This window comes from Aythya ferina (genome assembly GCF_964211825.1).
Source record: "Aythya ferina genome assembly, chromosome: 9".
Taxonomy (NCBI): domain Eukaryota; kingdom Metazoa; phylum Chordata; class Aves; order Anseriformes; family Anatidae; genus Aythya; species Aythya ferina.
In genome coordinates, this window is record NC_140305.1 from 23174978 (window position 1) to 23202943 (window position 27966).

The 27966-nt window shown below is 47.9% G+C and overlaps 1 protein-coding gene and 1 long non-coding RNA gene across 2 annotated transcripts; one reads left to right on the forward strand and one right to left on the reverse strand.

The window, feature by feature from the left end:
* Positions 1–7425: 7425 nt before the first annotated feature.
* LOC311441635 lies at positions 7426–12951 on the forward strand. The gene is made up of 4 exons (XR_014696103.1): positions 7426–7567; positions 7794–7870; positions 12391–12464; positions 12732–12951. It is a non-coding gene; the product is annotated as an uncharacterized lncRNA (long non-coding RNA).
* An 8635-nt stretch (positions 12952–21586) lies between these two features.
* On the reverse strand, positions 21587–27811 carry TMEM212 (transmembrane protein 212). Its single transcript, XM_084529277.1, is given in 3 exon segments — positions 21587–21991; positions 27268–27432; positions 27435–27811. Coding segments are annotated over 3 exon segments (708 nt in total). The 5' UTR covers positions 27609–27811; the 3' UTR covers positions 21587–21622.
* Positions 27812–27966: the final 155 nt, after the last annotated feature.

The following is a 27966-nucleotide window of genomic DNA, read 5'->3' on the forward strand; positions in this document are numbered from 1 at the left end:
GCTGAGTTCTCCCAATTTGTAAAGCTGGAGGTTTCCTGTACATTGTGGAATACAGGTCCCAAAGCCCATCAACCAAGTCTATTTTCTGACTGCTGCAGCACTCTAAATAATCTGTGTGGAGCCTCCACAGTACTTGGTAGCGGTCTGTAAAGATAACCCTTGATTTCCAGGCTCGATGGGCCTGGATCGAGCGTCCGAAATCTGGGAAGAGACCATGAGAAACTGCTCAGCCCCAGCCCTGAGACACGAGCAGCAGGGCTGTCCGGAGCGTGAATAACTGGAATTTATATCAGGGTGATGGTGATGTAATTTGTACAGCTGGGACATCACACGAAAGCCAAGGAAAAATAAGAAACAACACATTCATAAACACAGACACACACAGATTAGCGGGAAGTTTCACCTCAGGAAATCATTGTGGCTCTCTGTTCCTGTCAGTAACGTGTCTGCAAATGTCACCCAGCAGCAATGCATCACCCCCTGAGCAGCCCCAGAACACAGAGGCGACCAAAATGGGAATGAGAAAGAGGTTGCCAAATACTTTTGAAAAAAGTCAGGGATTGGACCCATCGGGAGAAAAATTACGCAATAAAATCAACAACGTGCCAAGAAAACCAAGGCCGAGGGAGGAAGCTGCCTGTGCCAGTCCTGGTCACAGAGGAGAAAGCTGTTTCCCTGGGAGAGGACACTGGAGCTGGATTCAATATTTGCTTCTCCTGCTGGTCGACTTGCTTCTCTACCAAGCATCTCAGACAACTGCTTTTGTCCAAACTGCTGTTCAGGCCTGGAGCCGGACTAGGTTTTAACAGGTACACGTGGCATGGGAAAATACTCACTCTGCTCCAGGGAAGCCCTGTTTTCTTCCTCTACCTCACCTCACAGCAGAGATCTTCTGCCTGCCTTAGGAGAAATACCCCTGTTAAGTTCATTACGGACAATAATAACAATTAGACAAGGGAAAAATCAGGAAAATTGAGTTCAGTTCCCTGCTGTCTCTGAGCTGCTCACTGAAGCAAGAGGCTTCAGGCACAAGCCAAAGGCTGCACCCTTAGGTAAATGTAACAAAAAACACAGAGATTCCTGGCTATCCTGCTAGAAATGAGTCTACAAGGACCTAGCACTGCAAAACGTCTCTGGAGGTTCAGCTGCTGGTGCCCTGCTGCTGGTGGGACAGACAGGAATAGTTAGCAACCTGAATTCAGTGAGGCTCTGGCTATGCAGAACAGGATGTAAGTGCCAGTGCTGTGCTATCACAGTATGGTAAAAAAAGGGCACTCACAAACTGCTTGTGTGCATTTGTATAATTCTGTATAATTCTGATGAGTACCAAAAGCTGCATAGCCTGCGGATGGTCTCTGTCTTTGATAAATTCCTCCAAATGCAATGCTCCAAGAAGTGCAGTGCCCATGCTCCGAGGAGTAGTGGTATAAAAGCACGGGGATGGCACAGACAGCAGCAGAGTGACTTTCTGCATCACTGCAGGACTGCAGGACTGACCTGGAGACTTCACCCTTGCACCTGCTCCCTTTCGGAGGCGCATCCGGCCGCAGAGGCTCCGCTACCGTTGCCGCCCGGTTTGCCAACCGTGGTGGCGATCACAAGTCTGCGAGGAAATGAAGTCACAGCAGTGACTGGAAGAGCTTCAGAAAAGCCTCCCGTTAGGCAGCGGGGACTGGAAACCACTCCTGGTGAGGGCTGAACTGGGAGCAGTAGAAACCCCTGCATCTCGTTACAGATTGCCACAGTGTGGATTACAGACACGGCTCTGGTTGGCAGTGCCATGCTCCAGGTGGACCGAAGTAGGACTTGGTTCCGTGGAGTGCTCAGAGTTTTAACAGGTTAACACTGGCAAGTTTGTTTAATACACTGAGCTCAGTTCCTGTTGGCTAATGTTAATGTTGGCACAATTAGGCTGATGAAAACACTGTGCAGATGTCCTCTGGTGATCCAGTCCCTCCCCAACACTTGTAACTATCAGATAATAAACTCTTTTTCCATGATTGTTCTGCTTGGTGATTCACAGAAGGTTACTTACGCTACTTCTCTGCTTCCTTTTGCGATGTGTCTGGGCTTCTTACCTAACTCAGTACTTTCTTCTCAGCCGCCCATGACTGGCCGGTCAGGATTTCTCAGGGATTTCGTGCTGCTTGCTTCCAGGCTGGGGCTGCAGCTCGGCTGTGAGTGCAGGGGAGGAGCGGTAATGGGCACGTTTTCATCTCATCACTTGATTTGAAATTGTTACAAATCCTTCAGCTTGATTATTTTTTTTTCTTTTAATAAGACCTTTCTCTCTTCTAACTAAACTTGTCTTACCCCTATTTAGTGGATTCCCAGTTATAATTTACTGAAAGCTATATGGAAACATGATTGAAAATTAAAGCTCCTGCCTTATTCAAATATCTATTTAGAATTAGAACAAACCAGTTTTCCTATTGGTGCTTAATTAATTCTTGTCTATTGTTTTTGCCTCTAGCAGGTAAATTTTGGTATCTCACCCCTACTTTTAATGATGATTCCTTTCTCTATAATCATTGCTAATAAAAAAAAAAGATAGAAGAAGGAGAGGTAGGTGTTGAAAAAACAAAGGGTCCTTGTCGGTGCCGGTTGTCCAACATGAGAAAAGCAATCCATGGAAAAATGACTGGCTGTAAGAGCTCAAAGGTATGAGACAAACCTTTGTTCCCTTTGAGTCGTGGCATCATATGGTGGCAATACTCTTCTAGTTCTGTTGGCAGCAAGCTCTAGTGTCAACATGAAGGCCAGGATGGATTTGAGTTGCTCTGCTTGCCCCCACACCTGCTGTCTTCCTGCTCAGTAAGCACTGCTGAGATTCTGGAGCATTTCAGCCTTTTAGCACTGTTCTCCAAAGGCCTCCATCGACAGTGTGGAAAGCAGGCTATAAAAGGATGTGCTGGAAGCAGTTTTAGTCCCCTGGCTGTGTCTGGCCAGAGGAACGTGGGTTTTGCAGTGCTCAGACAGCTCCTCAGCTGGGTGTGTTGTCTGCTCGGTGCCCAAGTTCCACTCCTTCCTCTGTACTCCCATTTTTATGGGGAGGAAAGCTGTGTGTGTGTGCCAGATGAGGGTCACTGTGAAGTATGGTCAGATTGGGTCAGAATAAGCAGGGACCAGGACCCAGGGACATCCAGTGGTACGTCCCCACAGCTCAGCCGAGTCGCACCTGGTGGCAGTCCCTGCTGCCAGCAGGGGAATGTGATCTGCAGAAACCAGGCTGCCTCTGTGGTGCTGACTTATTTTCAGCTGCTAGAGCATATTAAGTAAGCATTTTCCCAGTCTTACTCTTCCATGCAAGCCACTGCTTCAGTTGCCATAGGGATGGCTTGTGCCTGCCACTGGCAGGGAGCTCAAGGCCATCTCTCCGGTGATGTGATGGCTGCTGTCAGGCAGTGAAAGCCCCCACTCATTTGCATTTCACAGCTACAGTGATGTTTATTGCCAGCATCACAGCAGATGAAAAGAATGATTTGTTTTAGTTAATTTATTTTTTCTCACATGCTAGTTACAATTCGATTTTATATTCTCTCCTGGTAGAAGTCAACATGAATCAAGCCTGGAAACTCATCAGCTGAGGCAAGGAACACAGCGCTGACCTTATCTCCAATCTAAAGATGTCCTACACATTTTCAAGAAACATAAAGCCTAAGGAATTGATCTATGCATGGGGGGAATCGGAACCGAGCTGGGCATGGTGGGTGGCGGTGGTCAACTGTGCGCTTCAAAAGGCATTCTCACAGAGCGTTGTTAGTCATTCATGTGCAATAGAAAATGAGCAAAGCAGCCTTTCTTCCACTGCATTGTTTTAGTTCACAAAAGTCTATGCTGACAGCATTGTTTCTTAATTAAAAAGTTTTGAGCATGAGATGTGATAAATAGGAACCTCTGAAAGGAGAAGCAAATCTATTATTCTAAGTGAAATCCGAACTGTGTGTGATTTGTGTTTCAGCAGACAGTTCTGGGGAATTTGTCCATATTTATTACACAATGCCATTTAGATAGAAACATGAATGGAATACCCCACTCTTCTGCTCACTGTAACAAGTCACCAGTGCTGCGTTTATCACTGCAGGAGCCATGTACCTCCGTGAGGACACCCCTTGCCTCCTCTTGCTGCAGGAGGATGGGAAACAGGAGGTGCTGTTCTGGCACCCTTGAGGAAGGGAATGGATTTCCCATTGATGCCGCCTCCCCAAAAGCTGGGAAAGTGGAATTTCCTTCTGCAGAGCCACTGCACACAGGATGGGCAGGGACTGGCAACCAAAATACAACGCTGAAAAAGAAAAATCAGGGTTCTGCTGTTTCAATATGCAGTGACTCCTCTTCACAGGATGTGGCAAAGGAAAACAGGCATTTATCCATCTGCCCTGTGGCATCCCCCCAGCATTGATCCAGGCACTGGGGATGTGAGCACAAGAGAAAGTAACAGGTCTTAATAATGCCTAGTCCAGGGAAGGGTCAATGTGTTTTGTAGCTGAGCAGTTTAGCTGGGCTCATCCTGGAGGAAGAGGAGTGCAAATTCACATACGCTTTCAACAAGGATTTTATTTTCCAGATGAGTCTCTGGGATGATGGAGACGACAATGTGTAACTGCAAGAATGGATATTGTCAGTGATCTCTGGAACCGGCTTTCGAACTTCTTTCAGATCAGTGCTCCCAGGTAGTTTGGCAGCGTAGGGCTGCCTCCCATTTCTTGTCCACCCTGAGCATATTTAAAGCAGGCCATGTCTAAACTCCAGGCCCAGCAATGCTTCCCGTCCTGTCCAGTCTACATATGATCAGCACCGCCCCATCCCTCTTGTGAAAACAGTTGTTATCACTTCCCTGCTGGTCTTAATCCTTGTATTCCCCTTGTATCTCTGTGCTGCTTTCCCACTCCATTGCTATCTTGGCTTTTCCTCTCCTCCATCTCCTGCTCCACCCTCCTCCTTCCCTTGCTCCCCTCAGTTTTTACCATGCTGTTCCTCCTGTAGGCAAAAAATCCTAACAGCATAGGCAGAGTCCTCCAAACAGGTGGGAAGGACGGGCAGGATAACTGCACGTACAGACAGCTGTGGACTTCCAGTGTTGCCTGTCAGCAAGCAGCAGGCAAACAAAAGCTGCACTGCACGGCAGTCAAAAAATGCTGCTGGGCCCAAGGCTCCGACACCAACACCGCTCACCCTGAACTACAGAGCTTGGAAACACCCACGCTGTCAAAAGCGGGTTCCCTTGACTGACTTGCAAGACAAAAGGCTTTCAGGCTTGACAAATCAGATGTAACATTTGTGTCGGGGAGAACAGCATGGTTTACTGCAGAACTGGAAACTTCAGCAGATTGCTCGTTGCGCTCCTGGTGCTGTTTGTGTGTGTTATATCCTTGAAAACTGTGAGGCCCTTGTGAAGTAGGAGACCTACAGTAGAGCAAACATTTGTATAGTGTGTGACTCACACAGAAACAAAACTGTTCTTGCAATTAAAGCCCAGGAAAACATCCTAAACCCTTTTGACTTCAGTATCTTAGGTTACCCAGTGTGTGCTCAGGAACTGATGCATGGCTGCTGACCACAGGCTCTAGGCTGCCGTCTGAATCCAGCTCGCACGGTGTTTGAATAGCAAACGTGGTAAAGGCATTGCAGCTCTCCATTGAGAGGCTTCACATCTCTCCGAGAGGTACATTTACATTTTTAACCCTCCTGACTGTTGGCGTATTTGCTCTAATAGCGTTCGCAGACAAACCTGGAAAGCTCTGCGGCTAACAGTGCCTCCTGATCTCATGGGGCTTGCTGGCGCTTTCAGTAGACATTTACCAGCAGCTGGGAGCTCGGAGATACAGAATCTATTCTTTCCTTTCACATTTGACTACAGAGCTGTAAATGTCAAAGCCTTTCAAGTGCCCCTCAAACAAAACGAGTTAGTAAATCAGCGAATGTGGCACCACACCCCCTCATGCAGTGCATGTTAAGCTACTGTACTTCATTCACTTCTTTATCCGATGGCTCCGTGAGAAAAGAGAGCTTGCTGAGGCACCGAGATGCCTTAGTCATTTTGTTTGTTTTTTCACATGGCTACTGTTCGTGTTTTGTTTTTTTTCCAAAAGCTGCATCAGATGTGCTTAGCATTCAACTCAACTAGATACATTGAATGAAAAGGCTATTATGTCCTCGCTGATGAAATATAATTGAGCCCACTTATAATGAACTCACATACCAAATAATGAAACTCCACTTGTGCGACCGGGGCTCCTTTCCGAACCCCTCGATTCCCATTCCCCTAAGGGAATGTTTTGTGTGCGTTTCCACCAGTTTAACTGAGCTCACAATTTGGCACATCAGCTTTAGTCAAAAATGAAAGTTCTTCATTGTCTTTATACCAGAGAGAAGTAAGTTTGAGGAAAGGGAACATAAAGAGTAGGAGCAGTTTAATTAGCAACCAGGGCTATTTTCACAAAGCTCTGGCCTGGCTTTGCGGAAGAAACCATTTCTTTAGCACTCGTTTTTTCCCAGTCCTCTCTTCCTCCTGTTTTTTTTCTCCATTACTCCACAACCCATGGGTTACTGGATGTCCTCTTTACCTTCAACCTGTTTAAAGTTCCCTACAGCAAATTCTCCAGGAAGCTGCCAGTTTTGGCACGGCCCCGTAATCTGTTCCCTTGAAAACTGTGAGGGCCTTGTGAGGCAGAGGCACGGCCTGGGGCAAACAGCCGTATTGTGTCTGTGGGACTCCTGCAGAGATAAAGTTGTCCCTCCAGCTCAGATCTGGGGAGATGTCCCCAGCCTTCTGTGCGGGTAAGCGGCGTGGATAAGCAGTGTACTTGGCCAGAAAGTCTCTGCGTGACCTCATGTGTGTGTCTGGAGAATGTCAGGACCGCTCGCCGGAGATAAGGAAGAAGAGTCGGCCCCAGACAGGGAAGATGTGGAAGGAAGGGTGGGCAACACTGCCTCTACATGATGGATCTTAGGGAAAATAAATTTGTTGTACGCTTATTCAAATCCAACTGCTTAAGGCTAGGCATTTTTGTCTCTCTGAGTTCTGCCCTAGGGGTGCTGGTGTGCGAAGAAGTCAAACCAAGTGAAGGGGACTCGGTTTTTAAAAGGAGTGATGTGCCTTTGCTGAGGTGACATTAACCTGGGAAATTCGGGAGCTCCGACAAAAATTAGCTTAAACGTGACCGTAGCATGCTGCCAGCCCAGTGCTTTCATCAGCCTGGGTGAGGCCTAAGCCGGCAGCAGGCTGTGAGCCACCAGCTTCATCACAGGGCGCTTTGGGGAGAGGGTCTGCTGTGTGAGCAATGTCTGCTTCTGGTCTCACACAGGAATAGACCAGTACAGCTTCATACACCCTATATAAAGTGAACATCTTCAGCAGGTGCATGCATCAGGGCTCTGCCTGCACTTAATGGCCCTGAGCAACCTCACCTGAGGCCTCACAATGCCCTGCCCATGGTCTCTGGGCCCTATTTAAGCTCAGCCCAGGATCCCCATTTCTGTTTGAGCTCCTGGGCTGTTGGTCTTCAGCCTTGCTGCTGCCTCCTTGGGCTTGTGCTGGAGTTGGATCTATTCTGGAGGGCCCCTTGTATGTGTGGCCTTGCTCCCTTCTGTTCCTGAGAGGGGTGGCCCAGGGTCTGCTTGTCTGGGGCTGGTGGTGGCTCTGCCTGCTGTGCCCAGGCTCTGTGGGATGGAGGCAGTGTCTGTGCTGGGCTTGCCCTTGATTCTTTCCTCTACAGAGCAGCTGGTACCATGTTTGCTCTGTGCCAGCATGTGATGAAACCTACTCAGGTTGTTTGGGTACTGTCTTTCAGGAAAGCAAATGGTGCCTTTTCCTCAGGAGTTGGAGGATGAATTGCTTGGATCAAGGAGGAGTTCCTCAGACTGCCAGGTTGGTGCTAGCCCTTCTGCTTCTGGAAGAGCATCTATTCACCTGTGTGAGTAGCAGAGCTGACCTTGTTTGTCTCAGAACCTGAGAATGGGTATTGTGGTTTTTTTGAGTTCTTCATAAACCAGAGATAACAAATAAGGGGCTCTGACTTGCATGTTACCTCTTCTCTGCTGTAAAATGCTCATTCTGATACAGGCATAATAGCAGACTACGTATTTTTGTAGCTGTTCCCCTGTTTGCACTTGAAAGTAACAAGAGTCCTATCTTAACTGATTTTCTTCTATTACAAAAACTATTGTTAGCAACTACCTTATGTAGGCACAGGCAGTAACTTTTGGAGTGAATAATTCTTGATTACAGCAAATTACTAGCTTATTTGTCTTATCAACTAAAGTAGATAGCTATGTGAGTAAATCCTAGGTGTTCATTAAATCTGCACTGTAAGTCCAGCTGGTGACAGTCCACATCTGTCAGACTGAAGATGACAATGGGTGCACCTTTGTTAAAGCTGTGTGTAGGCAGGGGAGTGCTGTTCTCACTATCTATGCTGATATAAAAATGAAATTCAGGTAGAGATAAAAGAAATGTTGGGGAAGTGGTTGGGAGTTTACCACTTTCTGCTATAGCCTGGGAAGTAAACAGATCCCTGGATGCTGCTTCCCAAACACCTCTTCCCACAGGGGAGAAGGCACAAGAGTCTCCTAACTTGCTTCTCTTAGGCTCCACGTTTTTTTTTTTTGAAACATCAAGTTATTGGCACTGGTCTCCAAATAACCTGTCATCACTCTGGGTTTCAGATTGGGTTGATGTTGGTTGACTCCCTTACCTCTTGTCTTTGGAGCTTGCTTGTAGGTTAGACTAGGCTGGCTCACCATCAGCCTGGTTTTACACCCTGGTAGGTGATTTATCACTAACATGCAGGGAAAGAGCACTTTAGAGGGCCTGCGAAGGTGGTACAAATATAACTGGAATACTGATTAGAGGTGGAAGATGGTGGCAATGCCTAGCAGCAAACTGCTGCCTCAGTAATAGTCCAGTGAGGTCTACACCCAGGAGTTCCCTGGTTTCAGGCTTTTCTGCAGTTAAATAGTGCTTTAGCAGAAATTCCGACTGCAGCTAGTCGAGCTTCGGGCAAGAGCAATGCTTGGTGTCTCTAGACTGGTACTAGAGAGGGATACCAGCTGCTGATTATCCATCACAGAGAATTAAAGTGCGAGGGTGAATAAATATTGCAAGCCTTTTAAGGTAAATTAGTTGATGTGCTGTAGCCTGGCTTCTGACTGCTGGTGGCTACAGACAAGCTTCCCTCAGCACAGCCTCTCCCTGCCTCAGCAGGGGCTGGGAATTGGAGTGGCAGCTCTCACTGGCATTTCAAAGAAAATTACATAGCACTTCAAACTCAGCACTGCAAGTGAGGATGAAGGACTGTTAGTTATTGCTGTGATGAAGCTAATCCAGTCCTAAGGAGGATAAAGGGTTGCTTAGCAATGCTTTAGCAGTGACTAGCAATGCTTTACTAGGCTTTTACTATTTACTAAGACTTTAATGCTGGCTCAGTGGGTTTTTAGTGGAATGTTTTACTATTTTTTGTAATGGTCTCTCCTCTTGAGAAACTGTCAGACTCATCACATATAATGAACAGGCAGTCAGGAAGCATTTGATTGCTGATCATGTGTTGATTTTTGGCCTGACCTCATTAAGATTCCTTATCTCTACTTTTCCTTTCCCTAGGAGTTCTTAAATTAGCTACAGAGATTAGATTATTTAAGTGCTTTTCATATAAATGCCTCCCAGTCTGTTTATTTTTCCTAAACCTCCTCTTGTTCATGTGGAAGCTCATTTCTGGTCCTTAAAGGAGAGGTGTACTGAGGAAGAGATCTGAACCAGGCCAGTCACATCTCAGAAAATTGTTTTATGGTCTTTGGTAAAGTCCTTTAACAGGGCAAGATGCAGATTGTTCCATTTCATATTCCTTGCTATGACATTAAGAAGCCTACATCTTGATGAAAGGAGGCCACTGTGTAGCATGTTCTGTAATTTCCATAAAATGATATATTAGACTCAAAGGCAGAGTGCTCTATTTGTGTTCTTAGGTATTCAGCTGAAACACATAAGCATGCACCAAAGAAACTGATCCTCCTCTTCTCTAGTGAAGTATCTGAGTCACGGCTGTCACTGCAGAAAATGTATAGCAATATTTGGGGGAAAGGAAAACACATTAAGGCTGAGGAGTGCATCTGGATTCTTTAAGCATTCCCCTGGCTGTATCTACACTTTGGAGCTGATGGTATCAAGGGAACCAGTAACAACACGGTAATCTCCAGCAAAACACAGCTCGCACTTTAACTGTGTCCAGAGACTGCTGTGCAGGCAAGCACCTTTGTGTGCCTCAATTTCACAGCCTGGATGAGACTTCCACAGGGTGGTGGTCGGGCCCAGCTTGCCAGGTGCTGAGCTCCTCTGTGCTGGAGCTGCTCTGCTCTGGGTGGGGACAGATCCCATTAAATCAGAGCTGTGAGTGGTGAAGGACCCATCATGGTATGGTGTGAGTGAGGCCACAGACTGGAATGAGCTTATTACTGTCTGAAGCTCTGATAAGTATATTGCTGCAGCTTTCAGATGTTCTGCAGTCATAATACCGATTGCTGTGAGCTGAGCTGAATTTCTGATGTGAGCACCAGTATAATTGCTAAGGGTCTGCATGATACCATGGCCCTCAGTAGTTCAGCTTCCTTATCTGCCCAGAGTGGGAGCAGAGAAGCTGAACACTCAGCTAGCAGCTCCTGGTGCTTGCTCTGTGCTGAGGCTTTTTAATTGTCAAAGGAATCTAGGTATCTCAGTTATTCAGCCAGGATCTTGAATTTCTTTCAGCACTGCTAATTTCACTAATTTCTTAAGTTTCAGTGTACTTAGGCAAAGAGCTGGAGCGAGCAGGGATTGTGCAGCAGAGAGCAGTCACAAGTTGTGCCCCGTATCTCAAACCAGGTGTGGTTTTGTAGATTCAGAGGGGGAAATGAAACTTCTGCCTTGGATTCAGTGAGCTGTGCTGTTGGCTCAGCTGCTGGCAGTGTGCTCTTGGTGTAGCCAGCACCATGCCAGCTGCCCTGTCACCCATTTGTCATCAGACTGAATCACCCAGGGAAGGTTTGGTGGTGAGACAATGGAACAAAGTCAGCTCTGGTGTTTGATGTTCCTGGGGGGGAAATGAAGAAAGGACTTTCTCTGAGTTTTTTTATCTAAACTGATGGTTTAGCTATGATCTGGAGAGCGCTGAGGTGGGCAGGAAGAATGGGAATGCAGTTTGAAGCTGAAATTCGTGTTTAGGCTGCTCCCAGGTGTACTATAAATATTACCCCAGAGTCCAGTTACAGAAACCTCTGAATTGTCTGGCATCTCTTGAAATCTGAATGTTGCCTCCCCTAAAACTATGACTAGACAACAGAAACAACATAGATAAATGTCATCTGTGGTTCTTTATCACTGCTGTCAATTGGAGCCTAGCATAATTCAGAAATGTCAGTGTTAATTCTGAGTTATTGTATCTGACTGTCCCCAAGAGACCAAGGTTTCTGAAAATTGGAAAGACCTCTCCATCTTGAGAGTTAAATGAGGGAATGGTTTTACTGGTAGCTTCACAGCACTTGCTTAATGATATGAGCTTGGTGTATCCACACAGCCATTTCATTGCTGGTATTTTGTAAGGTATTCCTTTAATTTCTGTATGTCTGCTTTTAGATAGATACAAGAAGTTGACTCTTTTGGAGTCTTTGTATGTATAGATTAATAAAATTTAACTTCTTTTACCCACTTTTTCCCAAGCCTGTATTGCTCAATGGCCCTCATTGGGTGCAGATGTTTGACACTGGAGGTTTATCTGAAGCTTTTCTAGTCCTCTATAGCTGACTGCACCCAGTCCATAATATTTATCACCTGGCTGTTAGGCTGTGCTAAATCTACTTCCTGCTCTTATAGAGGAGAGGAAGGGAAAGCTGTGCAGTAACAATGAGATTTAATGTGCTCCCAGTAAAAATAAGCTTCCACCTGGGGGGAAGTGACAATGGCATGCTGTAAAATAAAACCAACTGCAGGGTAGGTGCTTTGCTATGGGCCTCCTCCTGGGAAACAAGCTGTGATAATTTGGAAACTCCCACCTGGCAGAGGTCAGTGGCAGGGGTGGCTGTGTAAAGCTCAAATTCCCTTTGGGGTCTGGGGCTCTTTTCTTGTCTTTGCCATTCCCTGAGATGTAAATGGAAGAAAACTATTTGCACCTGGCATGGGAGTAACAAGAAGCATCACTAAACCTTGGTGATCTGCCTGGAGAATACCCAGAGACAAAGTGCTGGAGGCTGCCTGAGGTCTGTGTATGCCAGGCAGCACCACGAGCTCACTGCCAGTGGGGTTTGGAAGCTGACTGTAAAATGAAATAGGGTTCTGCGCAGGATTTGGGGGAATGTGGTGTCTTCAAGAGAAAGCAGGTAGGTGAGGGAGGAATGCTCTCACAGCAGCGCTCTGTTCTGCAGACATCTATCAACAGAGAGGAATAAGCTTCAGAGCAGAGGACTAGACGTGGGGGAGCAATTTTAATCCCATGAGGGTAGGAAAATGTGTTTGGGTACCTATTGTTTGTCTAGTTCATTACACTCCTTGTGCTAGCCAAGTTTGTCTTGGAGCTGGTCCACTGTCCACATGTCTGGTACCTCTGTGCAGCGGTGTGGGCAGGGAGGGAGCCCCACGAAGGTGCTGGGTTAGGCTGGGAGCTGAATCACCTCACCCAGGGATCGGCTGGGCAGGCTGCAGGGGGTCAGTGGGAATACTTGTGCCATGCATGACACAGCTGTCGATGTGACTTGGGTCCCTTTAGTCTCCAGGCCAGCAGCCTTGTCAGGAAGCCATTGGAGGACAACCCAATGCTTTATCCAGCTGCCTGTCCCTGCACATCCTTCAGCTCTCTGGATGTTTTTGCCATTCCATCATGCTGTTGTGTTGGGAATTTTACTGTAAAACCTGACCAGTGAGGTAGTCTGATGTTATTACTATAACTAGTAGTTACCGGTGAGGTAAATAAACTCTGCTACCCTCCACCCTTGTTTGGTGGCTTATTTTCCCTGAGGATTTTCTCAGAGTGGAGCATTTCTGTTCCAGTGCTACCTACTCAGAAGGCTGTGGCAGAAAAACAGCTCTGCATTGAAGAAATCGCTCTGTGTAACAGTATCTGGCTGCAAAAGGCAGCTGGGGTGTCTACTGAAGGTAAGTGAAGTTTAGCAAGTGCAGACCTCCCAGTCTAAGGGGAGTTCCTCTGGAAATCCATGAGGCCAGGTGTCCGGGATCCTTGGTCATCTTTGAGGTGGGTCCCTTCATTTTGGGTATGAAGGGGATTCCTGAGGGTTTATTTGGTCAGTCTGGGCTGTGCAAAGGAAAGCAGCACACATTGGGTGGGTTCCCCAGGGCAGAGCTGCAGCCCAGATGTGGGAGGCTAACAGCAAGGCAATAGCTGGTGTTGTCACTGTGGAAAAGCTTCTGCAGGCCCACTCCCATTTTGAAGCAATCCTGGGAAGATCTATTTAAGCCATCTGAGCCAGGCCTTGAGGTAGTCCTTCCATGTTGGACTTAATTTTACTTACAGCTTACTCCTGCTTGTTATGAGACATCCTGTGATAAGAACAATGCCACCTCAAGGGTGGAAGAATCTCACCTTGAACCACTTTTGTGGTGAAGGCAATCATTAGGTGAGGTTTTGGATAAGGCTAGAGGCACTTGTGCTCCAAAATGGCCTTTCCTCCCTCCTGTACCAACAGCATTTAGCAGCTGCTCTCCCTGTACTAGGACCTGAGGGGTGCTTCTCAGTTTCTTGGCTTTACCTTCTAGCCAGTACTACCCTGAAGCTCCAGTCCATGTCCTCAGGCCTTGGAGGGACCCAAGGTTTCAAACTTTTCCTTCCCCGGCCCACTTTTCCTCCTTTGTTCTCGCTGCTTTCTTTTGCCTAGCTCAATGTCTGGGGCCCTGGGCATTGTGAGAGCTGCAGGCTTCCTCCCTGCGTGGCAGCTCCAGTAACCAAACCTCAGTGGTGAGGTTGGGAACGGCCCCTGGGAGGCAGGGTAAGCACCCAGTAGCCATGTGGGCGTTGCAGAGCTTCCATAAATCCACAGAGCGTTAGCTCAAGTCAAAGCAAGAGATCCCAGTGGGACTGGGATGTTACTTGTAACTGGCAAGGAAATAAATGTTCTTCCAGTTTTGCAGTTGGGTTGTTTAATCTATGGAGCAGGTGCATGTTTTTTCTCCTTGCAGGCCATCCACACAAGTTACTGTAACTAAAAGAATTGTCAGAGGATGTGTGATACTGCCAGTGTGAAAATTACTTCTTTCAGGGTGCATACACCTTGTTTCAAAGGCACTTGGTGAGGATCAGCTTCATCAGGTTCCTATTCATCAGCTGTTGCCTTCAAAGGAAGGGCTTGTTTCAAGAAAACGTGGCTATTAACTAGTGCCTTTCCTTTGATCTTTGCCAGTAAAATCTTTCTGTACTTTTCTGTAGTCTTCCACAGTGTCCCACTTGCTTATTTGTTCCTGGATTAGTTTCCATTAACTATCAGGGCCGGTAAAATGCATTTTGATCATATCAGATGGCGATTTTTGTGTAGCTGCAAAAGCAGGCAGACACAGTCTCCTTTCATGTGGTTTGCCTTCGCCCTAACTGCCCCGAAGGCAGAAGATGAGGAGGTGAACTGATCCCAGCTGCTGACCGGCCTGCTGGTGCAGTGGGATGTTAAAGCAGGAAGGAGTGTGTCAGTGATAAATCTTCCCCAGGTGGCCTGGGGAGGGAATGGCCAAGGGGACTTCAATGATGCTTTCTTCTTGGTTATTAGTACCTGCAGGGAAGGTTTAATGCCCAGTGTTTCCTAAAGTGAGACAGACTTAAAAGCTTGAACTTGGGTAGGAGTGTCAGGAGTTGCTCAAAGCCAAATGGTTGAGGCAGGCAGTGGAGTGTAGGTGAAATGTACATGTCCCTGGCACTGCAGTGTGTTCATAAAGGGCAATGTGAGCTTGCACAGCCTGCCTTTGCACTGAGAAGCAAGCTGTGCTTCATATGCTTAAATATGCCACCTAACTGCCAGTTTGAGCCCATGTTTCCAAGTCTTCTATAAAATCTGTAGGCACCATGTTTGGTAGTTGCAGCATCCTAAGCATTTCTCCTGTATAAAGATCCATGCTCCATCTGGGTGAGGAGCTCTTGGATCAGTCCTGTGCACTGAACACGTGCCACCGCAGTCGGACCCAGCCCTCCTCACAAAGCCTTGTCCTGCTAAGCCCATCCTGCTCCGCCGTGACAGCCAGAGGGCAGTTCTAGTCTGCTGCTGGGTCTCCTTGGCCATGGCTGCAGCAGGAGCTGGCAGCTGCTCCCTCTGCTTTCCTGGCTGCTGCCGGCAGCGGGGCAGAGCTGGTGGTGAGGAGGTGCCTCCAGAGAACAGTGAGCCTGAAGCAAACAGCCCAGAGATGTAAAGGTGACCCGTAGAAAGCTGGGGTGCTGCTGCTCCTAACTCAATGAACAGGATTTTATTGTCTAGAATGACGCATCTAGTGCTGTGGGCATTATTTTAAACAAGGAAAGTAACCTGTGCCTTGGTGGTTCAGCTTAGATCCTGATTTGTCCTGGTAAAGTGGCCTCGTGGTTTCTGAAGAGCTGGAAAAGGGTGGCAGCCTGGTCTCCTGGAGGTGCTGTAGTGCAATCTCACACAGCACCTTCATTAGATCTGCTGCCGTATTAATTGGAAAACTCATTTGTAAGCAATGACGGTTCAATAAGGAAGTCTGCTGAACTGAAATAGAAACTATAACACTTGCAGCAAAAATACCTTTTATGTGCTTGCTGCCCACACGGAGCTGCTGACTAGAAAACCAAGAGATTAAAAAGGTAATTGGCATGCTCCTGTCCTGGAACCTGCTGTCAGGCATTCACCTGATTCAGGTGGGCAGACCATCACCTGCTGTAATTTTGCCTAATGATTACAGGATCAGGCTTTAATTCTGTCTGTGTGCATCTGGATGCCTGTGCTGAGTGCAGCCAGGTGAGGGGAGGAACCTGTGTGCAGAAGTGACTTCATTTTCTGGAGTGGCTCACAATTTTTTCCAGTCTACTTGGGTAGAAATCTCCACAAGTGTGTCCGTGCTTTATCAAGTGGATGTGATAGTTCAAGACTGTGGTTAACCAACACCACTAAAAACAGCACTGCTGCTTCCAAAAATGTAGTAACATTGAGTAACACTGAACTTTCCATAAATACCATATAGCATTTCCATGCAGTTCAGAAACTAGTTGAATTATGAAAAGTGAAATTGTAACGGGCTTACGTAGGCCATTAGCTATCAGGGTTGCCAGACTTCCCTCGTCTGGAAGAGATAGTATCTTGGCTTGGGCCATGGTTATTGTCTCTCTGGGCAGAAAGACTTCAGGAGGTTGGGTTGGCTGAAGCTGTAAGGAACTTTCCATTTCTTGGTAGGAGCTAGTGGATGGAAAATGAGCAGTGGGATAAGGGAATGAGGGATGATGCTGACCCTGAGCCACGGGCCGAAGAGTGAGGGAGTAGGCTCAGGGAAAGGACAGCAGCAGCTGCTCAGGAGACCTGGGGATGCTGGCTGGCTGCAGGTGCTGGGCTGTTTTATAGGAGAGGCAGGGCTGAGCCCAACCAACAATCAGACTGTGTTTGTAGCACTGCTGGGAGTTGCAGGAGTATCCTAAAGAACTTTGACACAAGCCCAGCCTTGTGCCTGCAAGGTCAGTGCCCAGGTTTGTAGAAACATCAGGTGTGGGTCAGGGAGCAGGGACTAAACCTGAGTGTGAGTGCTGGCCTGAGCCACAGACATGCAGGTAATAAAATCTTCCTGCTTTGCTTTTATAAGTGGCAATACCTTCTGGGGTATAAATATGACTGAGCAGGGAATGGAAAGACTTATGGCTTCATCACTTCAAAACTCTTGAAGCTTTTCATCTACGGTTTTAAGTGTATTATCTTGAGATCTGGCTCCTATGGTTAAGTTCAGCGGTACTTCAACACGTGGGCTGATGACTGGAGCTGAGGGGAAAACAGTCCAGGAATGAAACACAGGTTTACAACATGGCTGTAATTCACGCCCCATCCAACTTGTAGGGAATCCTGATTGCCATGAGCACAGTAGTTACTGAAGTAGTAAGTAAGTAGTTACTGAACTCAGCCTGACAAGTGCTGTTGTCATCCTTGTGTCTGCCAGGTATGTGCTGAGATACTGTGTTGAATTACAGCCTTTATCTTTCTACAGTTTACTGCCTAAATGAGCTGCTGAATTCAGTCTTCCCATTGCTTTCCTTTTCCCTTGGCTTATATGCAGGATAGAAGTTTGTCTCGGTGAAGTAGACACCACCTATACTCAAATGGCCTTGCTGTGAGATCAGCTTGTGCCCGGGCTTCATAGCAGAATAACCTTTCCTGGTTCTCGAGGGCTGCTGAGAACACTTCACAGCCCTGTGTGCAGCTTGAACCCCAAGCAGTGGGAGCGGATTAATCCAGCCATACTGCATCAATCCCCCTGGAAGGGAACAGGGACCTAGAGGTGCTTTGCTGCTGGAGGACAGCTTTTGCAGTGGAGGCCTCTACCAGAGGCTGTTTCTAGGGTCTGTGTTACCAATTCGATTTGCAAACTTTCCTTTTCAAGGGTGAATTCTTTAACCTCATGCTCTGTGCAGAGCTCCCTGCAGCCGCTGCCTTGTGCAGGTGGTAAGGCTGATGTTAGGCCTGGAGATTTCCCCCGCTGCTCAGCAGTACATGTTTTGTCATATCTTTCTGATGCAACCATTAAATTAACGGCTTCCTTTAAGTGCACTGGAGGCTGGAGGTTAACAGGATGTCAATAAATAAAACAAACTCTCTTAATGTCAGCATACAGCCCTTGTTATCCCTACTAGTCGCTGTGCCAAAACCAGAAAGGTGTTTGTTCATGCAGGATCCCATCCCCGGGCTGGTAGAAGCAGGCAGCACCCTTTCACTGGTTCCTGTGGCTTTGGGTCAGCCCCGGTCCCTTTCAGGCTGCTCAGGCATGGAACAGTTTGACCCTCCTGGAGAAGCCAAAGTCTTATTTGGAAAAGCTCTTTGTCAAGCTAATTCAATGCTTTTTTCTGGTGTTTATAGTTATTGAGCAGATTAATACTGGTAAATATTAAATAGGGTCATCTGGAAGGGAATAAGCACTAGCTTTTGCCAGCAAACCACTTATGCACATGCTTAGAGATAAGCACTCCTATTAAGGTAAATGGGATTGCTAGTAGGCTTGGTGTTGAGCATATCCTTAAGGTTTCTGGCTTTGGAAGAACTTATGAAACTCACCGCTTGAAATCATCCTCTTATCCTTAATGAACGGAAATTCAATTCTAATAGGGGGACAGATTTTCATTAAACAAAATTTTTTAAATTACAAAAAGGTGAAAGCCAGGATGAAAGAGGAAATGACCTAATTTGAATGCCATAAAATGGCATTCATAACTTCCAGAAAAATTCCCAAATTCCTCTCTGATCTCCCAACCCACTTGAAAGCACTCAGGGCTCCAGCTTGCCTGGCAGGCTGGCTCGGTGCACGTGGGATCTGCAGGTCCTGGGGTGAGGGTCCTGCTCGGGTCTGGCTGGTGCAGGAGGGGCTCTTCCCTTGTTGGATGGGCTGGGGTAAGGTGAAAGCAGGGTATGAACTTGTCTAGTCAAATACGTAGAGCAACATCGCTCGCTGGGAAGCAATGGTCTGGGTGTAGTGAGTGGTTATTGTATGTGCACCTCGATCATGCTGGAGCTTAAAGGATCCAAATTTCAAATGACAGCCCTGTTCTGAATGTTGTCACAACGTGATGCTTGGGGAGAGAATTCATATTAAAGCACATCTGACCTCCTCTTGCCAGTAATAATCCACAAATGTGCAAGACCTAAACCAGGTTCTGGTTTGGCACTTGTGATGTTGTCCCCAGAAGAAAGATGGGTGAGGTGTTAAAGCACGATGTTCTCCCTTTTCAGGAAGGGACGTGAAGGACCAGTGAGAACTTGCTGCTGTGCTGAAGCAGTATCAGCACTATCTTATTTATTTTTTTAGGGAAGTTCAGCACAAACTGACAGAACTCCCACCCTGCTCTGGGGGAGGGATATAATCCTGCCCTTCCTTTGGCAGGGGTTTGGCTTTTTGTAGGGTGCAGTGTCCCCAGCTGGGGGGCACAGGAGGTACATGCTGGCATCTACCTGTAAAGGATGATGTAAAGGAGGAAAGTAAATTACCGGATCTTGGATGTGAATTCCTGAACACTAAAAATGAGTAGGCTCTGCTACTGAGAAAGGCAGGGGAGGGAAGAGAAGGGGGGAAACATCTGCCCCGGGGGTTGGTGGAGCAGCACTCCCGCTAGCAGCGATCTGCAGTGTCAGGCTTTTAACCAAGTCATTAAAATCTTGACTTGAGCCATGCTGGGGAAGGAGTGCCTGCCGTTCACCCAGCCACAGCGATGGGAAAGGGCCTGCTCTGCTCCCACGTGCAGAGGGGGATTTACGGGGGTAGAGCCGCAACATTTGGCAGGCGTGTGCGTGAAATTTCAGGTTACCTGTGGGCAGCTGTTGGTTGTACAGTGGGTGTTTTATATGGCTATTTAATTGCACGTTGCTCAGCTCTAAGTGAGCACAACTGACGTGAATAACCCCAGCAACGCAAATGCTGCTGCCCCTGAGATAAAGGGCCGTGTTTGAGAAACAAGTGCAGAGCTGATAATGCCACTGGCCTCACGGATTTCGTGAAGTCGGTGCTATTTAGCTCTGATAAAAAGGAAAGAAAGGGGCTAGTTCTTAAAAAATAACCCCCAAAGCGTTTTAAGGACCTTTTTCCTTTTTCTATTCTTTTCCCAGGTTGCAAAAATAACATCCAATAATGAAATGAAAACAAGCTGAATGGCTGCATTCAGTGGAGGAGGGCAGAGGTAGGCTCAGACAGCTGGAGCATGTCTGGGCCAGCGTCTCGCTTCTTTTCTCACTGCTCGTTCAGTGCCACTCCAAGAATGCAGACAATGCTGGCTACGACTGTTTCATATTTGATTTCCACACTTAAATCCGTGCTCGTTAAATGAAACCCCATTGTCAGGTTGGCAGACATCCACGCTGCCTCCCCAGGTCTCGCTTTGGAGCTCGCTCTGCGGTGGTGTCCCGCTTGGAGCGACTTAGCGAGGACCAGGCCTGGAGGAGCGCTGCCTGTGGCACTGCAACAAACCCTTTTGGACTGCTTCTGCAGCCACATCTGTGGGTAACCCTCATAAATCTTCTGTCTGAGGGCAGACAAAAGTGCTGCAGGGGAGGGATGGGGTTTTGGAAGGGCCTCAAGAGCGGCGGATCAATGGGGCACTCGGCTGGAGGCAGTCTCGGGGCAAGGTACCAGCCGTGCTGGGCCTGGCCTGCAAAGGGCCAATATGGCAAATATCCTGCTCCAGGAGGGGTGCTGAGGGTGCTCCTGGGCTGGGTGAGGCCAAGGCTTTAGGGTTTTGCCAGGCTGGGACCAGAGAGTTCAGCAGTCGCAGGGCTTTGCCAGCGGGGTGCAGGGGTGGTGGAAATGTGGGGAGGGCGGGCGGAGAAATGCTGTGGATTGGGAGCAAAGCAGTGCCTGTGTTAATAACAAAGGATCGCTTCATGCTCTCTGTAAAATACCAGGGAGGGCATGAAAATTATGAATATTATTAATAAATCTGAGGGCATTACAAAATCCAGCAGCTGTCCAGTCCTTCAGACAGACACTCCGGCCTCTCTGCTGCCCACAGACTGGTGTCCCGGCTGCTGTGTGCCTGGCTTGGGCATTGCTGTGGCACTGACTGCTCGACGGGTGCCAGCAGCACCTCTCAATGTTAAGGTTGGCACCTACAGACAACACAGCTGTGCCCCATGGTTTGTGGCACGGATGGGAAGAGGCTGTGGGGCATGAAGCTGGAGCGGGAAGAAGCGCTGGCTGTATTCTGACAGCAGCCTCTTCGAGTGCCCCAGAGGAGCCCACTTCTGGGCTGTTGGCATGGAAACACCGGTATTTTAGTGGACTCGAGACTGGCTCCCAACAAAGGTTAAAGGGGAAAAAAAAAAAAAGGGACTGGAGGTGTGAAAGGTGAGATCTTCCTTAGCAGAGAAGCACTTGTCAAGGTCTGAACCGGCAGCGAGTCCTCCAGCTGCGTGGGGCAGAGGAGATTGATGCTGCCTCATGGCAGGAGTGTGGTGGTGGGTCCTGGCTCTCCTCAGGGTCACCCAAACTCCTGTCCCTCCTGGTTCTGTTCCTCCTGTCACCTCCTATCCTCCCACCGTGGCTGTCAGGATGCTGCTGCCTGCGGCTTGATGTGTGCTGAGCAGTGACAGGCTTGGGCACCTCGTCTGCCACATAGGTGCTGGCTCTGTCTGCTCTGTGTGTTAACGCCAGTGCTGTGCTCTCAGCTCGTAGGAAGAGCAGAAAGGCAAATCTTCAGGGTCTGATTCCCTTAATGTCAAAAGCAAACTTGCTTCCATGAAGCTTTGATCAGCCCTTAAAATCAGAAGTCCTAGCTAGGTGTGCTACAGTCGTGTCCCTTTATTTGGAATGATGCTGGGATGTAAGGGGTAAAATAGGACAGATTGCTATTTCATAAACCTATTTAAACCTGGACTGGTACACATAGTTTCAGGGCAGGTGTTGAAGTGCAAATGTGGTACAAATGCATTCAGGATTTGTCCTTGTACATCTTCGTCACCCTCCTGGCTGTTACAGCTTTATGGGAACAATCAATCCCCCTTTCCCATCACAGCTCACATTTAAGTGTCCCAGTTGGAGCAGTCTCATCGTGAGCTTGATCTCAACAGCAGAAGCAGCGCAGAATAAAGCCAGACTTGAGCACAAGTCCAGGACCTGCAGGGCCAGGTGGTACTGCTCTGACTGTGCTGGGTCTTTGCAGAGGTTTGGGAAGGACATGTAGGGGAATGGGACCAGGACTGCCCAGGTGGTTGGTCCCAGTGATTCCAGCAAGCAAGTAGTATCAGCACGGGCCAGGGAGAAGAGATGGGATGGCAACAGCAAATTGCACTGAGGAGCCCATGGTGCTTCGTGTGCCCAAGGCAAAACTGTGGCCTCCCACTGAAATGGAGACAAAAGCACTTTATCGCTTTGTGACCTGCTGAGAGAATTAAAAAAAAAAAAAAAAAAAGACACTGAAACTTCTCAAGTAGAGCTTAATATATTTGTATTTCTTCATTTCCAGCTTGGAAAAAAAAAAATCTGGGTTTTATATTTTTTTATATTCCTTTCTTTTGTGTCCAAAAATTGATGTGATGGTAAGGAAAACTTAGTAGCTTGAAAGTCATGAACTTATTAATGAAAAATGTGGATTTTTACAGGGAGGGTAAAGCCAGTGAGACAACATTTTACTAAAATATTAGGAGAATAAATTGGAACAGGTATACTTAGTTGTCATATAACATAAGTACAGTGGGTGGCCTTTAAAGTTTAAGCTGCATGCTTGACTACTAATAAAGCTCCTCATTATAAAACAGAAAATGTGATAGAAACTGGCAGAACTACTGTGCTGCTGGGATATTTAATGTGCACCCTCTGGAAGCCCTGCACAGCACATTTGATCCAAAATATTAGCAGGAAAAGTACATTTCCCTTTGAATGGATTTCCTACGTTAACTCTGCCGTTCCCTTGCTGCCTCCTGCATGTGACACCATATAGAATAGCAGCATAAAAGTACCAGGCATCTCCACATCTGCTCTCTGTCAGCTAAAAGGATGAGGATACCGGCAAGAACAGTGTGTGGAGGGGGGAAATGTGTGGTTACACGCAGGGACTGATGTTGGAGCATCACCCATCGGTGAGCACTGGGTCCTTGCCACCTCCTGGATGTGGAGCACCCGCTGTTGGCACCTCGTGCTGAACTTCCCACCTACCTGAGCAGCTCTGCCCAGCAGGGTTTGGGCATGGCTGAGGTCACGTATGGAGTTAGGAGGTGGAAAAGCTTTGCTGCTCGGCTGCTCACAACCTCCCTGCAAGGCTCGGTGCAGCCGTGCCACCGCTCCGCACAGGGAGCTTGGCCGGGTGCTGAGCCCTCGGCACCCTGCCTCTCGTGGCTCCTTCTTGTCCTGGCGCGTCCCTGCCCTGGAGGGGTTTGCTGTGGAGCCAGCTCCATCCTCTGTGCCAGCCGAGAGGCTTTTCCGTGCTGGGGAAGCCTTAGAAGAGCTTTTAGGAATAATTTGAATTTCCTTTGATCCCGCGGCTGTGCAGGTACAGAAGTAATGTTCTTAGAGCAAGCACCGACTGGTTGCTCCTGGGAGGGGAGCTCTCTTCTTCCATCTGGCGTCTCCCTGGTGCCCCTGGAGGTGTTCCTTCTGCATCACCCCCTGCTCACCACCCCTCCAACCAGCGGGACAGAAAGCTCCCTTGGCTTGCTCAGTGTTTGGTGCAGGCACAGCAGCGGCAGGACCAGGGCCATGGCCGTGTGCGTTCAAGACCAGTTGGGAGCTTCCTTGGAGAAGAACCTAAAATTCATCATTTTGTGGTCACAGGCATACTGCGACGTGCTTCTGTGTACAGCATGGCCACAGGCAGGTGAGGTTTGCTATTTGCTGCCAAAAAGCCAACGAGAAGTGTTTTGTGCAGCTCTGTTTGCAATTCCTGTGCTCCTGAGCTACCTTGGGGAGCCGAGCCGCCATGCTGGCACTGACACCACCACTGTGCCTGCGGTCAGGGCTCTCACCCCCCCCAAAAAAAACATGGAGCAGGGAAGGAGCCTGGACACCACAGACGGGAGTGCCTGAAGAAACCCTATGCAATGCAGCGCAGCAAGGAATGTTATCGGCATTATTTTAAGGTTTGCTTCACGCTGCTGTCAACACTCTGCAGGAGGAATGTATTTGGGTTCAGTTAATCACCCAAAGTGCTGTCAAAGGCAGAGACTTGGTTGCTTACCAGGTCTCCGTTGGGGCAGGGCATGTTTCTTCCCTGCCCTTCTTTCAGAACCAGTTTTGACTGGGGCGAGGATCTGCGTTTCTTAGGGTGGGCTGACACAAGCAGGCAGCCTTTCATTCATTTAAATACACCAGCAGTCGCTCTGGCTTCCAGGGAGTAATCTTTTTTCCAGTGGAAGCATCTTGGACCCACATGTATCCTAGCTCCTAATTTCAGGAGGGTGAATGGAAAGAAGTGAAGATGTGCTAAAAGCAAGAGCCCGGGTACGAGGACAGGGAGAACGGCACGCTCGGGGCTGGAAGTTCTGGGGCGATGCCGCAGAGTATCAGCGCGGATCCAGGACCTTGAGCAACGTTGTCCTGTGGTTTGAGTTCCATGCTGGCACTCTAAATGCATCAGGGCCCAGGTTTTTTTTCATGGCACTTTCCATTTATGATTTAGGGAATTTGAAGAATACTTGTCTTGAGGCTGAGCCTAAAGTTATAATCTTGGCATATCCATACCATAAAATTCCCGTGGATAAAAGCAGAAACATCTGGATTCATGAGTGGATGTTGGCTAAATTCACCAGGAAAAAAAAAAAAAGCCTTCAAGGGATCCTAGAGGGTTCTAGCCAGAATAAATAATACAACAAAATAAGAGTGCTATTAAGAGTAATTGTAATACTGAAGCTGAATTATAAGACAAGGGCCAAGCCCTTTTCACAATCTGCTTTTCCAGCTAAGAGCCCTTCAATTTACACTTAACGCACATGTGGCTGATGGAACAAAGAAAAAATTGAAGAAGGATGAAAGCAACACAGAGATTATTCAGCCTTGCTGGTTTAGCTCCAGGCACATCATTTAAATGAGTAGATGATCAGTTTCCAGTTTGTTTTAAATTCTCTGGCAAGAAATTTTACTCTCAATCCCAAACTTGGATGTGCCTGAAACTATTTTATTTTATTTTTTTACGGCTCTGCCATTTTGTTTGATTTCTTAAGGCAGGACTTTAAAAGCGCTCTGCAGGGGTCACCTGAGTGCTGGGACTGGAGGCACAGCCTGGCAGTGTCACCGAGGGAGCCGTGTCCCTGATCCCAACCCAAGAGGACCTCAGGCCTGGAGAACAGCTGCTCCTTGCCTCCCTCACCCCTGGGAGGCTGTGAGCCCAGCCCTGCCAAGCCAGATGTCAAACCCAAGCTTGGCAGCACCCGAGGTCAAGCGAGGTGGTCTCAACAGCTGTGTTCCTCTTCAGCTGCACCCTGTTGTACCAGCACTGCTCGCTGGGCTTAAAGCTAGTGCAGATTGTGTGGTGTTTGCCCCTTGCATCTTCTCCTGGTGCTTTCAGGGTTAAGAGCTGTTGGAAATCAATATTCTTGCCACCTTTCTGCTCTGTCTCTGCTCTCCTCCACGCATTGTGCAGCAGGTCTCAAGCCTGCCCGAAGCTGCCACGAGGAGCAGGCTGTGCAAGGTGTTTGCTCTGCTGCGACCACATGTACTGACAGCCACAGCCAGGTGATTGCAAAGTAACCTCCCTCCCCAGCAGATGCAGATCAGTGTTTCTCATTAAATAGACTTTGTCCACGTAGATCTGCATCACCGACCATCTCTGACACTGCACGCTGCCGTTCCTGATTCCTGGAAAGCCTTGGGCGTTTGCCTGCTCTGCAACCTTCCGCCAGCACAGCTTGTGTTGAGTAGCTTCCTCGTGGGCTGAAAACCTTCCTCATCAGTCCTCCTGGCCTCCTTTCCTGGTGCCCTCATCTTCTGCGAGCCGGAGTCTGCCTGGTGGAATAGCTGCTGAGGGAGCTGGGCTGGTGGCACCCTCTGGCAGGTCCTTCTCCAGGGGGAAATTCCAGGTTGTTCTCCATGAATATGGTTCCTGTGGCTCGCTGCCAATGCTTAATGCTCTCTGGAAGCTGCCATGAGGCTCTGGTGGTGGATACCCATCTGGGGCTAGTCAGTGCTTGGAGTATGAGTGCAAATACCAGCGGTACACAAGAGGCGATGTTTGCAGTGCCTGGTGCTCCATACAAGGAGTAATCCTAACCACACAAAGGAGTGGGAGTTCATTTGCCCTTAAAATAGCCTCAGCACATCTAGGAAAGCCATAAAATGCATGCCCTGGTATTTCTTAAGGCATTATTTTCAGCAGATTTTATTTGATTTGCTGCCAACATCTGTCACTTCTGCAGCCTGTGTCCGAGCAGGGAGCTGGAGGTGTGCTGCTTGCTGTGCTCAGCACAACCTGATGCAACAAATTGCCTTCTATTAGCGTGGCACAGCATCCTGACTGGCAAAGTGAAACAGGGAAATGAATTTGCTCATAGATGTTACAAAATATTTGTTTTAGATTAGCTGCTATCTGCCACGGACCGCGCTCACAGCTGTGTTCTGCTGCCCAACGTGAGGCTGGCAGTGGGGAGATTTGCTGAGACTGCAGGGCTCTTGGTGAGGAGGAAACAGGCTGAGGAGCTGAGGAATGAGAAACGAAGCAGAGCTAAATTTAGAGCCTCAGATGGGGAAATATCTCCAGTGCTCCGTGGTTTTATTTTGCTCTGCACAAAGCACACCTTGGTGCTGCGTGGCTGTTTGCAGATTGCGCCGGCTCAAAGAAGGCTTTTGCTTGTGGAAAGAAAAGGCTTTGATGTCTTCAGTAAACAAATAGCAGCGCTAAAAGACCTGCAGTTCTTGTTAGCATGCTGCAGACAGCGATGTCTGAAGCCAAATAAACATCCCAAGGTTGATGGAAGGGTAGGCAGGCCGTAAAGTGCTGTAGTCAAATCCTTGATACGAGCACATCAGGGATGTCAGAAGGGAAAGTGCTATGAAAGCACTGCCTTTGCTTTCTTCTTTTGGGTTAAAAAGAAAATAACAAACTGGTACGTGGTTTACCAGCTGTGTGGCAGGAATAAATGACTATAAAACCCTGTGGCTAAATCACTTTTGACCCCCCTTTTTGAGCCAGCTTCACCCACTGACATGGGGGCCCCAGGACCTCATCACAAAAACCTGATCCGTTTGGGCACCTTGCAGAGGGCTCCCACGAGGAGGCAGCTTGGAGGATTTCACAGCCCTGTGGCTACCTCAGCTTCTGCTCCGTAAGCCTTGTGCTTGTCTTGTCGTGTTGCTCAGAACAACTTGGGAAACGCCAAAGTTTGGGGAATGAACCAAAGCAAAGAGCTAAACAGCGATCTCAGTTATACCAGCATAGCCCTGGAGATGTTGATTTACATTTAGACAGTCTTAACAATCTGAATTTGGGTCAGAATAAGGAAGTTCAGACTGCTTCTGTAAATGGAAACTGAACATCACCAGGCCATGGTAATAATCAATACGCCGATATTTGCTGCAGCTTTACATCTTAACAAGAGCCTCCAGGAGCCTCTCGCTTTAGTTTCAGGTAATTCTGTGCACTTCTCTCTTTAAAAACAGTTTGCAGGAGCTAAGAAATAAATAATTCAGACATAGTTGATTTTTTTAAGTCTCTGTAGCATCACTGACATCTTTGATAAAGCTTTTGTTCTGCCTACCAAAGCTCCTTTCCAGATGGGACTGGCGAGGCAAACACTCTGTCCAACAAACAGAGGCTTATAAGAAAAAACAGGAAAAAAAGCAAAAATTCCATTAAAAAAAAAACACTTATAGTCCCAAAGGTAATAAGTATCCCTCTGGTAACTTCATACAGGCTCTTCACTGTCATTGTGAGCCTCTGCCTGCCGGATTCACAGCGAGGGTTTGCAGCTGAAGCCAAGGCAAGGACGTTTCCTAATAAACAGAAGCTCCTTAGAGACTGTAGCCATGGCATGTGAGAGCTGTTTACCTGGCACCAGAAAGCACTGTGCTGTTTATCTTCAGATGTTCCTACAGAAACAGGCGGTATTGCAGTGTATTAAAGAAGGCCCCTTCCCCCCCAGGAATATGTGATTTTATTATTATTATTATTTTATTTAATCTCAGTTATTGCCCTTCGCTTTCGGCTGCAGAAAGCCCATTCTGGGGTTTCTGAGTTCGTCCTTCACCTGCCTTCACAGGGCGACAGACCACCTCGCAGCACGGAGAGGCAGAAACCTGCTGCCAGCAGCCAGGGTGATGATGACCAGCCCTGAACCTGCCCACAGCCAGCGTGAAACCAGCACCCTCAGTGCCAGCAGCATCAGTAGGAC